The sequence below is a fragment of the Haliaeetus albicilla genome, chromosome 15 (assembly GCF_947461875.1).
Source record: "Haliaeetus albicilla chromosome 15, bHalAlb1.1, whole genome shotgun sequence".
Classification (NCBI taxonomy): domain Eukaryota; kingdom Metazoa; phylum Chordata; class Aves; order Accipitriformes; family Accipitridae; genus Haliaeetus; species Haliaeetus albicilla.
Window position 1 is genome coordinate 30,836,068 of NC_091497.1, and position 16,959 is coordinate 30,853,026.

At 37.5% G+C, this 16,959-nt stretch overlaps 1 protein-coding gene across 3 annotated transcripts in view; it reads left to right on the forward strand.

The window, feature by feature from the left end:
• Nucleotides 1–15,048, forward strand: part of AKAP11 (A-kinase anchoring protein 11) — a 46,889-nt gene extending 31,841 nt beyond the window's left edge. The window contains exons 9-12 of one of the 3 annotated variants that reach the window (XM_069802644.1): nucleotides 1,263–1,376; nucleotides 2,152–2,198; nucleotides 4,667–4,827; nucleotides 10,598–15,048. In XM_069802644.1, coding sequence (XP_069658745.1) covers nucleotides 1,263–1,376; nucleotides 2,152–2,198; nucleotides 4,667–4,827; nucleotides 10,598–10,744 — 469 coding nt within the window. In that variant the 3' untranslated portion in view covers nucleotides 10,745–15,048. The remainder of the gene's footprint in view (nucleotides 1–1,262; nucleotides 1,377–2,151; nucleotides 2,199–4,666; nucleotides 4,828–10,597) is intronic. The other 2 variants (XM_069802645.1, XM_069802646.1) reach the window with 2 other exon arrangements.
• The last annotated feature ends 1,911 nt before the right edge of the window (nucleotides 15,049–16,959 follow it).

Consider the following 16,959-nt stretch of genomic DNA (forward strand, 5'->3'; position numbering starts at 1 on the left):
TGCATAATAAGAGAACTGTTTGATTGTTCATTGCACATGTAGTCTAAATAAGCAACAATGTGCTGAATGAAGCATGTGCAACTTTTTAATTTATTTTTTTTTCTTCCTGTTAGGGTGTGTTCATATTGCAGGCTTGCTAACCTGCTGTTACCGTTTTGAAATTAGGATCCAAGCAGGCATACTGGAAAGCAAAGGGCACTGATAGGCAATAGTGTTACTGGCAGACTCTTGGAAGAGATTAATGTCTGTCTCTTGAAATGTTTCTTTCCACCATTTGTGGTTTTAAACTTTACTATTTGTCTTGAGTAGAATGAGTGGAAGAGAAGAGCTTTAACAGCCACACAAAACTTAGGGGAAGAAAGCATCTTCTCGCAACAGTTGTTCTCCGGAGTTACTTCATGGTTTGTCATACCATCTATAGTAGACAATTTAACTTTCTCAAAGAATGCTGGTTATCTTGAAATCCTATTCTTGGAAGGCTTTCAGACATGCTCTGGAGGAGGTATGAAGTTGGGCAACAGAGATTTAATCATATGAGTAGCTCAATCTTGTACATAAGCACAGGCTTAACAAACTGCTGATTATACTGCCTAAAATGTACCAGTACAAGGACATGCTCAATTTTTTCAGTTCTTCGCATTGGCTTGAATGTATTCATGGCATAAATGCAGTATTATGAACTGTGAGCAAAGTAATTTTTTGTATTGTTTTCACTGATCTATAACCCACCCTATTTTTAAAAGATCAGCTTGTAGAACAATATTCAGAATTAAAAAAAAAAAATAAATTTTAATTTGCTCTAAGAATTCCTTCTCATCAGGCTGTTGGAGATCATTACTGGATTTTTGCAATAAGGTGGAAGGCTTTTATTTGTGCGCTTATCTTCACAATGTATAGTTTTATGAACTTTTAGCTAGTCCTTAAGCAAATATTATAGTTGTAATCCATATTTCTGAGTAATCATATTGAAATTGTTGAGCTTGTATAAATAATGAGCAATGTGCTTAGACCTGAGGACAGAATTACTGCTAGCATTGATCTGGAAAATTAATGAGTACAAATTAATACTTTCACCTGTGTACTGAAACTTACCAGTTTTGCATTATTGTGCACATTGCTGCTCTGAATAGCACTGACAATCATGTTTGTACTCTGTTGCAGCAAACCTGTTTAGGAAGTTTCAGTGCTCTTGCATTAAATGTCTTGAAAAAACAGCTCTAAGGAAAATGAAGGTTCTAGTTTGAGCTATTGTTCTTTTCTAGTTCAGCTGTGTTCTCTTCTTCTCCTGGCAGTAATGGTAACAGCAGTAGCTGGAGCAGTCTTGGTTTAGAAGGGGATATGTATGAGGAGAATTTATCCTTTCCAACATCAGACAGGTTGGTTCAGTTGAGAAATATAAACCAGATGGGTTCCTCATAATTAATGCATGAAATCATCATTTTTGAAAATAAAAATACGGTGCATTTTTTATGCTGATACATTATTCGCACTCTTCTCACTTAATCACACTATGATTTTTTTCATTAATTAATCCATACTGAATGGTTGAATTTTGCTGTGCTAAACTGATGAATGTGTTCTGCTTGCAAAATGAAAGGTCCCTTTTGTGCATGTTCCTGCTTGCAGTTTTACAAGTCTTTAGATTTACTTTGTCATGCAAAGTAGAGCTTGCTTCCTATAGGATTTCTGTTTTTTCCTTTAGCTTGTGGAAACTTTCAGAATTGCTTGGTAATTGGTTTTTGTAGAACACTTATGACTTAAGCTTTGAATAACGGATAGCTGTTCCTGCCTGTGACATAAGATGGCTCAGCCTTTTCCCATATGAAGCAAAACTAAACTGTCCTCCTTAATTAAAATCAATAAGATTTCTGCCTATTTTAAAATGTCTTCATATTACAGTCCTTCTTTTTAACACCCTTCTCTTGTTTTTCTCTTCTCCCTTCTTTCCTTAAGAGCAAATCTTGTGAAGTTGATGATAAATCTGTTTCTGACATGAAATGGTGTGAGAAGCAAAGCTTCTTTTCATGATCACTTCTTAATTCTTTTATGATCTTCCTGTCCTTTAACCTTCATTACGGTCTTAGGATTGACTACGTTTACTGTGCATATATTGGATTGTGTTAATATATTTGTTTTATTTTTAAAATACAGTGATGGAACAGAAGATAAAGATGAAGACTCCAAGGATGCTGTAGAAGGTAATGTCAATTCCAGAATATACTACTGTTCTTGACCTGTGCATTCTACGTGAAATATTTTGTTAGTTCTTTGCTTCTGTAGTCCGCAAAACAAGGTGACAACCCTATTATCACTATTCATCATAATGCATGTCAGTCAAGTGTCAGAATATATTCTTTGATTAATACCCTACATACAGCTCTTAATGCACTGAAGTTTACAGCCTTTGGAAAATGCTAGTCTCAGATGCTCACACATGTACTTAATAGCATAAGGTAGCGAACTCTTTTCAGCTTGTTGAAAGTGTAAAATTATTTGCATAGAATAACTTCTTTGTGAAATATTTGATAAGGAGCCATGGCAATGCATCTGCATGGCTATGTTTGAGATACTGAAGAAGTTATTCAAACTGGCCATAATAACCTTGGGAGAAGAGTCATGAGAAACAATGAAAAAGCTTGGATTCGATATGTTTGCTATAATCTCTTTATTCTTAGTGAAATATAAAACGGGGTCTATCCAGAATCTTGTTACAGCTTTCTGGTTTGTAGAAGATCTCTGCACTGGTTCCAGTCTGACTGAAATGCCAAAGTTGTTAATTCAAATGAGAACAGCCTGAATACTTAGTGTATGAGGCTTATTTAAGGATGAGCTGATGTTAGAGCAAGTTGTAACAGAATTTTTCTTTGTGTTGGGTATATTCTGAAGATAAAATAAGCGTTTCAGGAAACCTCTGCTACTCACTTACAGAGGATATTCAGCCATGTTGCACATCTTCAGGTAGTCTTGATGTAAGCAGAAGGATGTGTGGTTATTTCTTTTTTTTTTCTTTTTTTTTTTTTTTTTTAAGCTCCTGGAAAAATGTATGGAGATGAACCACATCCCTTAATTTTTTTTTTTTTTTTTAATCAGATCTGACTAAGGTTATAAGGAAGTAAAACTAAACTAAATTATTGAGTATTTTTTCCTCAGAATAATTATAATTAAAATGTTTTCTGCTCTGTAGGTTTCATCTAGGTTATCAATATACCATTGGTTTCTTTTGCCCCTGACTTTAAAAAGTTCTAGCATCTCAAATGTTCAAATTGGCCAATTAAAATAGTGCTTGATTTTATTTCTGTACACAGTTTAGGTGTCTCCTGGAGTGCAACATACTGCTTTATACTGTATTAAGGATTTTCTAGTGAAATTTTCCCAGTTTAATTTCTTCACCATCTCACTACTGTTTTGAAAAGACTCTTTCTGTTACTTTCATTGTAGGACCATTTAAATAGTGTTCTAGGTAGCAAACCTTTGTACCTGGTCTTGCACATTTGGAAGTTCTGTTCCTGTCATACCTAGAAATGTCTGGCTTTTTCTAAGCTGACTGCGCCTTGTTCACCGGAGGATTTGAAATGAAGCCTCATTATTACCAAATGTACATCTATTTTCTAAAACTAAGAGATATATCAAAATTTCCCATTGATTACCACAATGCTTTCCATCCACTAAGTATCATAAATTTTTTTTTTTTACAATTGGTTCTTTCTCCTACAAAGATACTAGGTTTTGGGGCTCCTAGACAAATACTCTTTTTTCCACCAAAAGCATGCTTATGTTATCAGTTCCACTAGTTAATTTTCTCTCTCTTTTACCTCTTGGGGGAATGTATTTCGTCTTGCTTAAATTTGCCAGTTAGGAATGAATACCTTAGGTACCTCAGTTTTCGTAAGCTTGATTGGAAGAGTAGTGAGACTGAGGTAAACTGCACATGAACTTAAGTTATTATTGCAAATATATTCCTTGTTTCTAGAGAGTTAAGTCCAGTAGTATGGAAGTCAAGGCTTCAAGAACAACTTTGGAGAGCACTAGCATATGCTTAGTTGGTTCTGAGAGTGTGACAAAGGATTACTGTGGTAGCTAGATACAGAACTTCAGCGTGGCAACAGAAGATGACAATACTGTAGTTTCTCTGTGTTACTAATGCAACTGCTCTTTCAATACTGTGTTAATTTTTGGAACTCATGCTGTAAAGGAAGTGTTGAAAAATAGGACAGGCCTCAGTAAAAACAGTGCTATATTTTGGAAAAACTCAGGGGCAGTCTGATTGGTCTGCCTGCACAGGAAAGAATTCCAAAATACACACTTTTAAAAAATTTAGTAGATGAAGACATAGTGGTTGGAAACGGAGGTGATTGATGGACAATGTGAGAGCCATTGCTGTTCAATTTATGAAAGGCTGTGTTAAATTCCTTGTCATTTGGAATATACATTAAAGTTTAGATGTCTTTTAATACTCAACTATGTTTGCATACAATTGTAAATGGGATAAACAGTACTTCCTTATGTGAAAGTACAGAAACACTTTGGACCAGCATGATTTTTTTTCTTTCATATTATCTGTGTGTACTAAATGGAGGTTTTTAAATGTAGTCTAAACAGTGAACTACAGAGACTTTTTTGAAACAATTTGAATCTATAGATTTAATGATTTTATTTTTAATGTTAGGTTTGGAGCAAATACGAAAGACTTTAGCAATAGTGAATATTGATCTGGAACCAAATCTAGTGGACCCCCAGCTCAGAGCAGTACTCCAGTGGCTGGCAGCTTCTGAAACAGGGGTGTCAGATCTTCACTTTCATGACACTGCTACAAGGGAATTTGTCAATGTAAGTACTTGGGTTTGATGGGAGCTGGGGAAGGGGAAGGATTTGCTTGATTTCCATTTGCTGCGATACACCACCTGCTACTATTTTATTTGCCACTCAATAATAATGAGGTATTTGCTGTTGGGGAAAATCATTTAAATCCTGAGAGGTCAAAGTGGAACAGCCTGTTTAGCCTGTGCATGTACCATACAGTATTAATCAAAGCTGAGTTAACTTGTTTCACAAGTTGTTTCCCTTGTTTTGCTCCAAATAGGATAAAATTACAGCATTTTTATTTAGTGAAAAATATATCTTTTCAAGCATTTTTAACTTAGTATTTGTCTGTATATTGAATCTTTCTGAGAACTGGGTCACGTAAATTAATTTCTAACTTAATATGTTCTGCCTCCATTTTTTTTCTAGCAAATGCACATTTTCTTATCAGAAAGAAGTTTAGGTTCTAATTAAATATTAAGTATGTATTTATTCTGTAAGCAACTGCAACCAAAGCTATTATGAAAAAAAGCTCAATAAGATCGTTTCATTTTTAGGTGCCTTTATTTTTGTTTTATAAGTCAAATTTAATATGTGACCAAAGAGAAAGCAGAAGTTTAAAGAATCAGGCTTTAGCAATTTGCGTGTCAAAATTTTCGTATGCATACTGACCTGAGTATTTCCATCACAAACGTATAAGAGAAACTTCTTATTCCTCTAAAATCATAAAAATTATTCCTTTGTGGCTACACACCAAACTGCACATGATAATCTGGCATTTATTACATTTGACCTATTTTTTTAAATCTTTTACCAAGGAATTATTTTAGCATTACCTGGCTGCTGAAAGGCTAACTTAACAGATATATAGGCATTGTCTCTAATGATGAGGTTGATAGGAATGATAAATTATCAAAGATTTTTATCTTGTGACCTGGTAACAGGTGAAAGAGCATTGATGTGATGCCATTAGTATGCTTTTAATAATTAAGATCTTGGCAAAAACAACTTAACATACATATCAGTGTATTAAGGAAGGAAAAGCTTGCTTTCAGTTCCAAAGTTTTGTACTGAGTCTTCAGCCTGGTGCTTTCTGAAGGTCAAATCATCATTTCAGGAGAAAAGGGGAGTGACTGCGAAATAGAGGTCAGTATTACAAAACAGACTCCCAAACTTAGATGAATGTGTGCACTTATAGTGCTTAGTTACTGTAGACTTGTATTGAGTGTGAAAGGTACCTAGAGGTCAGTCCAGATTGTATCTGGGCTGAATTTTCCTAGGAGTGGCTTCTCCCTTTCTAGCCCAGAAAAAGAATGCTAGTTTAGTTTTTCTTTTGCCTATTGTGATGGGTTGACCCTGGCTGGACGCCAGGTGCCCACCAAAGCCGTTCTATCACTCCCCCATCCTCAGCTGGACAGGGGAGAGAAAAATATAACAAAAAGCTTGCGGGTCGAGATAAGGACAGGAGAGATCATTCACTAATTACCGTCACGGGCAAAACAGACTCAGCTTAGGGAAAATTAGCTCAATTTATTACAAATCAGCCAGAGTAAGGTAAATGAGAAATAAAACGAAATCTCAGAACACCTTCCCTCCACCCCTCCCTTCTTCCCGGGCAGAACTTCACTCCCGGATTTCTCCACCAAGCCCCCCTAGTGGCACAAGGGGGACAGGGATGGGGTTTACGGTCATCACACGTTATTTTCTGCCGCTTCACCTCCTCAGGGGGAGGGCTCATCACACTCTTCCCCTGCTCCAGCGTGGGGTCCCACCCACGGGAGACAGTCCTCCACGAACTTTCTCCAACGTGGGCCATTCCCACGGGCTGCAGTTCTTCACGAACTGCTCCAGCGTGGGTCCTTTCCACGGTGTGCAGTCCTTCAGGAGCACACTGCTCCAGCGTGGGTCCCCCACGGGGTCACAGTCCTGCCAGAAAACCTGCTCCGTGGGCTCCTCTCTCCACAGATCCGCAGGTCCTGCCAGGAGCCTGCTCCAACGCAGGGTTCCCACGGGGTCACAGCTTCCTTCGGGGAACCCACCTGCTCCGGCGTGGGGTCCTCCCCGGGCTGCAGGTGGAGATCTGCCCCACCGTGGACCTCCCTGGACTGCAGGGGGACAGCCTGCCTCACCAGGGTCTTCACCATGGGCTGCAGGGGAATCTCTGCTCCAGCGCCTGGAGCATCTCCTCCCCCTCCTTCTGCACTGAGCTTGGTGTCCGCAGGCTTGTTTCTCTTACATGTTCTCACTCCTCTCCCTGGGGCTGTTTTCTCCCTGTCCCAACTTTTTTTCCCTTCTTAAAAATGTTATCACAAAGGCATTACCACTATCACTGATTGGCTCGGCCTTGGCCAGCGGCGGGTCCATCTTAGAACCGGCTGGTATGGGCTCGCTCTCTCTCGAACACAGGGGAAGCTTCCAGCAGCTTCTTACAGGAGCCACCCCTGTAACCCCCCCCGCCAGCTACTAAAACCTTGCTACATAAAACCAATACACCTGTGTAACTGTGTGGTATATGTATTTGATCTCAAGAATGGGAAGTCTTGCATTCTTACTTAAAATAACCCCAAAATTGGGAAATGTTTTTTGGGCAAGTTGAAATATATCCCCTGTGCCCCTTTTCTGGAGGTTGGTATGTTTGATTTAGAATTATTTCAGAAATATGTTTTGTCGTACTTTAGTTCTGACACTTAGGGTGGACTTCATGCCTTCATATAGTTTGAGAATACTTTTCTCTACTTCTGTTTTTATTTGAAACTGTTGGGTTTAATCCTTATATTCACGTGTTCCTTCTCTGTTATGGTTTGTAAGTGTCTTAACATGAAGAAGAAAATACTTTTTCTGTTCTCACATGCCTGGCCCAGCATTCTCTGAAGTTCTTCTGATGTGAATGAGTTGGGTTTAGTGACTACAATCATTCTGACCTTGTGAGTTGTTTTTGCCATCTTTTGAAGATCTATCTATTTCATGCTTGTCATATGTGAATTGCAGTATTGCAAGTACTCAGGCAGAATAGTGGTAGGACCCACAAGTAATCTGCTTTGTGTGTGTATGTGAGAGAGACCTGTATCTTACACTGCAGCGTAACATTTAAGACAAAAAATAAATGGCAGGTGTCTCTTTTTTAAATTTTTCCTCGAGTTTCTCATTCTTCTGCCAGCTCTGACTTAGTAGATTTCAAAGTTGTGATGCTACTATTTGAGCCAATGCCTGAAGTCACACAGGAAAGATATTATTAGCCAACTGTGTATCTGAACACCACTCTAGCTACCTTAATAAGTGAATATACTGAGAAGAGCACTCTGGAAAATAGCAGTGTCTGTTATGTATGCACTCCTAAAAAATTATAATATTTTTCTACTTGACACTTCAGTCATAAATTGATACTGAGTTGACACCTAAAGATACAACATAAGACCTTCAGGCAGGCAGTAGTCATGCAGTCCTGAAAATGTTACAATAGTTAATTGACCCACTTATCGCTTTATAGATTAATTTTTAGTTCTCCGAATGCAGTTATGTTAAAATGAATTGAAATCCTGTTTCCACCTCCCCCCAGGGGTAGGGAAGGATTACCTGTTTTTTATTCCATCCCGTTTCCCAACTGGAACGATCTCTGACCCACACTGGGGGTCTTAAATTAAAAATAGTCGTTCTGAGTTCTGTCACTTGTAAAGCTAGACAAGCACCTCCAGAGGGCACTGCAGCCCAGCAGAAAACTAAACCGACCTCTGGATCCTGATCTCTCGCCAGCTGTGGGGTTTTGATCATCTCATAGGTACTTTGGTAAGTTACCTCAGTTACTTGGGGAATGAACCTGGGCTTTAGATCACATTGAAAACAGTAATTTTCACTATAAGCAGTTGGTGGGTTCTGGAAGGGAGGAAAGGCTTGTGTTAGCTGATCACAGCAGGGTAATGAGCCACTGATGTGATGTGGCTGTATAAAAGACAAAAATACTCCTAGCATGTACCAGGCAAGGTATTACTTGCTGCGATTGGGTATGAACACTTACTTAAGCATACATGCTATGCTCAGCAAGGCAGAAAGAAGTTAAATACCTGTGTATGAAACAAAATATATTTGTTAGGAGCTAGAACAAGAAACCAGTAAATTAGAATAGTTCTTGACTTTGAGAAGCTTGACAGTGTGTATATGCAAGTGCCTGGATTAAAAAAACATGTATGCTTGATTTTTAATGAGACCTTACCTAGCTGTTTTAGGATTCCTGTTGGCTATTTTGAGTAAACTCCTAATATTTCACTTGTCTGACAGTAAGGAACAGATCAGTCAGCTAAAGAAATAGTGGGATTGAACTTTGAACTCTAAAATAAAGTAGGAAGATTAGTGAAGTGAGGTGCCAGCTCTGTCATCTTACCATGGTGGTATCTTCTTGGGACAGAATATACTGTATTTGCTGAAGTAGGTCTTTGGACATTAGCCAAACTTTCCTCTGGCATAAGAAAAATGACGGTTCTTTTATAAACCAACAAACACTCTTTACAGAATTGCCTGTTGTAGACTATAAAACTCTTAGTTCCTGTACTCTTTTAAAATTCACAGAAAGAACTACAGATTTCAGTCTCTGTTTATGTAGAAGAGATTTATTTTTTTCACTGGAAAAGGTTTCCATGTTCTGGATATATTGTACTCAAGATTAGAGAGGATCTTTGTTGCTCATTCAGGTTAAGTGTTTGCTTAAGAAGTTAATTGTTTTATACATGTTTTTATGCCCACGTTCTTTCTGTCAGTTCCATCACCTGCCTTGCTGCAGTTGGAACATCACCTAGGTGAAGAAGCAGAGAAAGATTGTCTTCCTTTTTGTGTTTTAATAGAGTTTTATATTGCAATCTGGCAGGTCTCATAGAAGAAACATTATGAATTTTTAATTTCGTAGCTATGGAAGATATTTCTCTGAACACTGCTTATGACTTTTTTTTTTAAACTTAATGTATAGAATGTTACGGTAGGGACAATAAGCAATAAAATTCTACAGTTCCAAAGAATTAAGTAGGGTAAGTGTCTAAATTGTGTTTACTAAATGCAACATTAACAGTTGTCCAGAAAGCTACAGAGAATAAAGTTTGTTTGTGTGAGTGTTGGGTTTTGTTTGCTTGTTTGTTTTTTTGAACTAAAAGATTTTTTTACTCCTGGGCAAACTGGCAAATTCGTCCTTGTCTTAGGGTAGGCTTTTTTCCATATATAGCTGAGCTTGACACAAAAGCAAAGGAATATTTTTTGCTTAGACCCTGGGCAAAAAAAATGTTTTCAGCTACACTGATCTCTGCTCGCAAGTTGTAGTTTAACTTAACCCTCACCTTTTCCTCTTCCCCAAGATGTTATAATTTGCCAACTCTGAAGACGCTGTTTTCATTGAGGGTAGCATCTGTGCCACCCAAACCACACTATATGTTGTGAAAGGAAAATCCACATCCTTTTATTAAGACTGAGTTTTGTCTTTTTATATGTGCATTATTGGCATGGGAGGGATGGCAAATGTCTTAATCTTGTGTTCAGAATTTCCTGTTTTCTGCAGTCTTGATGAACCACAGCCCTCATACCTGTGGCACCACATCATTTGAAAATGTCGCTCCCTCCAGAAGAAAATCTTGTGAAAACTGCCTCGAAGAAGAGTGCCTGGTTCTTGTGGAAGTTTTTGTTTTTATAGATGTGGGAATAATGATTAACTCATTACAACTGATCTCTTATGAGCTAATGTTTCAAGAATAACTTCTGTAACTGTTAATCAGGATGTGCAGGTCAAAATATTTTGTTTTGTGTTCCCCTGTCTCCCCTTTAGCTTTCCAGAAGACTGCGAGAAAGAGATTGGAAAGTTGGAGATCTCTTGCAGGCAGTGCTGAAATATTGTGAAATGATAGAGAAGGCATCTGATGGAGAGCAAGCTCTAAATAAGTCTTTAGTTGCTTGGCTTCTGGAAAATGTCTGAAAAATCCAAAGATGAAACACTCTTCACTTCATTCCTCTTTTGAAAGGAGATAGAAAGAAAACAGATATGTAAAGTGAAATTCAACTAATGAATGTTCAAGTAATTGTCAGCATTTAAAAGACTTTGAGGTGAAAGTCAAAATAGCTGTGCTGTGCTTTGTGATACTGTGCACATGGTATGTTTATTCAGTCCATAATCGGTATTGTCCACCCACGCATAACTTGTAATCACTGCTGTGTTCAGACCATTGCAATATTTATGAAAAAAATCCCTTGTCTATGATAGTAGTTCAGAGGAGACAGTCTCAGGCATGATATTCAGGATTCCCGCTGTGCTAGGATAGCTCTTTTTCCCACTTGTATGTGTGCTGTATTCACAGTGGGACTAAGAGCACTGATGTTCTGCAAAAATCTGTTCTGGAATACCTTGTTGCAGACAATGGAAAAAATTACTGACATTGGCCAGGTGTTACGTGCCCAAGTGCACCATTGCCAGGAAGAAAAAGGTGACCTTCCCAAACAGCCCCTTAATACAGTCTGGCTTCATAGCCGCCTTTATCAAGTTTAACTTCATGTGAAGATGTGAGAGTCTGCTCTGAAATTGCTGAGGTGCAAATACATGTTCCCTTTTGTTGACTACTGTAGAGCTGGTAACTTCTGGTAGAAGGGCAGAGTGGGTAGCTGAGCATAATTTCATACATAATTCTTCAGCAAGGTTTCCTGATGCTTGCCAATCAAGTTTAAATTGCTAAATTTCTTACTGAAGCTTTTCGTATGCAGATACTTCTGTGACATTAATTCTGTGTCAAACAATTTGTATGTTAGTCTCTCACATAGATGTGTTAAAAGTAGCAGATAGAAATTTCTTCTGAGGATTTTGGCCATCATTTTGACTAGTCTAATTCTTTATTTCTTAGCCTCCATATATGAATTTTCTTTTCAGTAATAAAGGAAATTTTGTTACTCAGTGAGCACCTGAGCGTTTAGCAAAGAAAGCTAATTAAAACATAAAGGGGAAGTTTCTTGCAAATTGATTTTTCATTTTTCTTAACTACCTTCACTGAATTTTTTTTAAAGGCACTTTTAGTCAAGTCTTTTTAGCAGTCTAATCAGTTTTCTCACCAGTGCTGCTGACTTGCCTGTCTGTCTGAAGAGAAATCTGGACCTTTATGTATCCTGTGGTTTGAAAATGCTTTTGGGGTTTTGTCTTTTTATACATCCTTTGAGAGAAAAAGGCACGTGCTGGTAATTTCAAGGTGGCCACCTCAGAACTCCTATCACTTCCAAGAGAATCATGGAGTGTTACTCATTTTGGATGAACAAAAGAATCTTAATAGAGTTTTCATAGAAAAATATACTGTTGATATGGTGCGCAAGCTTCTGATTGCAAACAAGGAGAGATAAAGTCTCTAAATCTGTTCTTGAATTTTAATGGCATATATACAAATCTGATTTCCTCTACCCTCTAAATTACAATGAGGTGTCACACTGGTAAACTCAAGAGCACTCTCCTTGCAATGTCTTTGTGTTTCAGGAAGGCATCCCACTGGTCTTTTTACAGAGACCTGGTTTGTTTTAGTCGTCATTTGTCATCTGGATTTCTGCTATGGATCTCACAAAGTTCACCTTTCTCACAGAGTTAAAGATTTTTAATGTTTTTGTATATGCACATGTGTGTGTTCACACGTGTGCATACATACATAGATAAGTATACGTATCTATATGTTTAAGAGATCTCAAGAATATGAACTTGTAATGTAAATTTTTACCACTAACATAAATTCTGTTATGCTTATAGTTCATTACCTCACTTCATGTATCATTTCACTGATTGAAAGATCTATGGATGCCATGTGACAAAAAGACCAAAAATCATTACAAGGTCTTTTGTCCTGTTATAGGTAGTATAAGGCCAAGCGTCAGGAATTGCTTTTCTCTAGAGCCCAAAGCGGGGCAGGGGGAAGTTACCTTAATTCCTTTATTTGGAAGATGACGCTAGTAACAAATACTTTTTGAAGAGTTGTACAAAAGTTATCTGTTGGGTTTTTTTCTCCCCACTCCCCATACTCCTTTCTTCTTTTTTTTTTTTTTTTTAAGGTTGACTTTCGATGTTGTTTCAGACAAAAATTTGAAACCATTCTCTGGCTATAGCATCTTCCCTTTAACACAGCAATAATGTGCAAATTTACCTATACAATTGAAATGTTAAGAAAAGAAAATACTTAAAACAGTGCCTCAGGACTAAATTTTGCTCTGGGTTTTGGAGCCTTGCATTCTCACCAAGTGGAATTTCAGGACATGAGGATACAGTAGTACTAGTGCGGCGTTTCTGTACATGTCCAAAACCAAACTGAGAAAGATATTGAAGGCATTGTAAATGTACAGAGTTGTACATTTGAAAAAAAAACCAACAAAACACCACCACAGGAACAGCCATTTTTTAACTGATTTAGTCAGTATGTTGGATTTTATAAAGTTGATGAAGTGTTTTTTCTTTTTAATGGCTTTTCCAGAGAAAGGCAGAATATTCTGCAATGCCCAAAGCTTACAACTATTCAAAAAGTTAAGTAGACAATAGTTGCACTAAAAATGATTTTTATAAATGGAATCTTGTTTTAAGACTGGATCAAATACATTATGTAACTATTGAATGGTGTATTAAGGAAAAATTGATTTATTAGCCTCTGAGGAAAGTAGCATAGTTTCCAAACGTATGTGAGAAAAATATATTATAAAATACTTCATTTTTTACTCAAACAAAAAACCAAACCAATTTTCTACACAAATTGTTTTAAATTTGTTCTGGATGACTTGACTTTTCTCCTTGGGTATCAAAATTGGGAAAGAATAAAACTAGCCTGGCAAAATTATTATAATTTAATAATGTCAATAATCTTTGGGAAACCTCACTCTGACTATATCTAAGTGGTGCTGTCTGCCATATTAGTGAGAAAACTGTTCTTTGCTAATGCGAGTCTTAAATTATGCTATTACTGAGTTTATTTAAAACTCCTGACCACAAATACAGAAGTGTAAATGAAAACTGTAAAAACATGAAGGGCCACATTTTGGTCCATTTAAACCAGACAACTCTGTTTTATAAACAAACATAATAAGGTAGAGTTTATTTCATCTTGCATTTTTTCTGTATGGGAAACCTCACTTGGTAATTTAATTTTTGAGTTGAGAAAAATATATACAATGGTGTTATTATTCCAGAAGACACTCTGTCTCAAAAACTTCGTAAATACATTCGGTGTTCTGAAAAATGGAAATGTTCAGACATTTTGTATGATTCTGTAGAAAAAGCACTTTGAAAATAGTCCCTCTGTAAATTAACAATTAAAAGCGCCCATATTTAAAGTAAATTTAAACATTCAGAACGGGGTGCGTAAATAATACAGAAGTATGCATAAAGCCTTAAAATAAAAACCAAACAAAACTCAAACCCACATGCTAAAATAAAAGGGGATTTGCTGTCTCAAAATAAGGATGTGAAAAAGTAGCTAAGACTATGTACTTGAATGCAATTTGTGTAGTATCTTTGTTCTTGAGTTTTAAAAGATTGTGTAAGCTTTTTAAAAAACAAACAAAAACCAAAACCCCGCAACCCACATTCCGAGACTAATTAGGTCTCTCAAAAATGGTATCAGATTTTAGCCGTTACATTTTTCTAATGTAACTTTGTCTGGGACCTTTTCTATAGGGCCACATATTCTTGGAGATGGGAACACAGTGAGCAGTAAACACTGTCACCAGCGCAAGATCCCCTAGTTTTACACAGTTGATTTGCAAAGAAGAATTCAAGATTCAGGAATGATTTTAGTGTAAGAATTTTGGCTTTTCAGCAAGAGCCACTACTGTTGAACATTTACTGTACTTGAGCTCTGAAGCGGCAAGTACAGAGCCCAGCCACTGTAGTCACTTTATTTTGTACCATCTTTGTACATTCCTGTTGTATAGCTGGAGTTGTAGTTTTAGAGGGCCTTTGTTTTGTTGTAATGTCTGAATAGTATTTAATACTAAAATTTATTATAATTTGCTGGAAATGCTGCTTATTTGTGCAGTGTTACAGTAATTCACAGCCCAGTTAGTGACGCAATTGTATACCAAAAGCAGTTTGAATAACTATAAATGTTTATGTAACTGTACTCAATGAATATGAAGGTCTTGTACTGTATAATGGTGACAAGTTTTGCCATTTTAGTAATTTAACTATATTCAGTTTTCAGATTATGAACTCCAGGTTGCACTAAACTTGTCCTTGTTTTAGCAGTGGCTTAAAATAAAACACATTTCACTGGCTTCGAGAGCGCTGTCATTTTGTCAAAATTCATGGAATATTATTTTTCTTTTCAGCTAACACAGCTAAGATTGGTCTTGGTCAGTGGTTGTGTGAAGGTGCTTGAAGAATGGTGTAGTAAATAGTGCATCAGTAGATGGCATACTTCTTACAGAATTAAATTGGTGTCCAGGAAGAATGTGAGAACACTGTTTTACCATCTTTGAGTTGAAAGGTAAACCCGTAGTTCCAGTTACGTGAGGTAAAGCATCGCATGGATTCTGTGAGGAGAGCCTGGGCAAGAAATCCACTCTAATATCTCAACACAAGTAGGGTGTAATAACCAGTCTACCTCAATCTCATCTTGCCTGGAAGCTACGTTAGGGAGATTGGCTTGATATTTCCATGTGCACCGAGGTTGGTCTTTGGCACATTGTACGGTATTTGGGGGAATTGGTGTAAAAGCCAGCTTTAGAGTCTTCTGGACAAATGCAAGAATACACTGCTAATGAAAATGCTGTATGAAACATGAAGTTTCACAAGCTTATTTGGTATCCTCAAGTGTTTTGGTATCTTGTGAAATCTACCAAAGAGCATATTGTCAAGTACCCCAAAATAGTAATGCTGAGCGGAGGTGCTGTGCACAGATATGGTTCGTAAGATTTAGAAGTACTGCTGCTGCACATAGCTATCTTAATGTTTTTTTGATGTATATGTTGTGAATCTACTAATCTCAGCTGGGTTTCATTTCAAGAATTAGGAAATTCTTGCTGAAGTTACTTTTAAACCAGTAAGCATGTGCAACTCTCCTTGTTTTTTATTTTTTCTGTGGTTGTTTAAAGGAGGTTTCTATAGTGTTTATGAGATTACTTCCAAAAGGAGCATTCTTTTGTTTCATTACCATATCTGTTGCAAAGATTTTTTTGTTTGGGTAATGCCTCACGTTCAATCATGTAGAAAATACATGTTAACTGAAGCAAGTAAACATTTAACTTAAAATACCGTACAGCCAAAAAAAGACGAGTGGTGAGTTTAGGAACAAAAAAAGATTTTTGTGAAGGGAAAGAAGAGGATATTCATGTGGAAGACTAGTCTGAGCTTTTTTCTTCCTGCCTGGACTTTATTTTTCTTTCTTTCAGCAGTCTGGTTCTGGCTGGCTTTATTCAACCACAGAACAGTATCCATGCACTTTGTTTAACCTTGGTGTATTAAATTGAGAGTTAAGTCTCCAGCTATTCCATAGTCTTCGCCCAACGTGTGCTACTTCATCTCCTGCTGCTGTTGCTCGGACCTTCCTCTTGCTCTGTACCCTGAACTTCTGGTGTGACTGAATTCCATGCTGGTTACTGCTCCGAGCCTGTGATTGGAAGGTGGCTACGGAAAGTGAGTCATGCCACGGCCAAAGAAATGTACCCAGAGCACTAACCTTACTGGTTATTGAGCACCATATTAATCAAATGCTGTCTCTTCCCCTGCTGTTAAGGCAAACCACAAAGCGTGTGACTGCTTGGGGCAAGGGAACTAACCATGACAAGCATGAGACCATGTCTGTGGTCAAGGTACTGGCTATCTAGTCCATGACCACACAACACCTTTCCGCTGGAATCGCAAAGACTGAAAGTGGGGCCTTTATGTAGTCAAAATATATATTCTGTCTTGCCTTTATTCCTCCAAAAGTTGCTGCTGCTTCTAGGACTGTGAAGGAGCTTTGTGTGTGAGTATTTGGGGGGTTTGGGGTTTTTTTGCTTTTAATTAAGAATGGGCGAAAGAGAACACTTGTACGAGTCACTTGACTTGGTTTCCTGAAGTGCCGGTGCTCTGGCCAGAAATAAGATGAATATCGAGAAAAGAAATGGTGTGATAATGTGGTATTTTTTTCTGCCATCTGCCCCTGTAGCCCACTTACTGCCAATCTCTTATTTTGTACAGTCTCC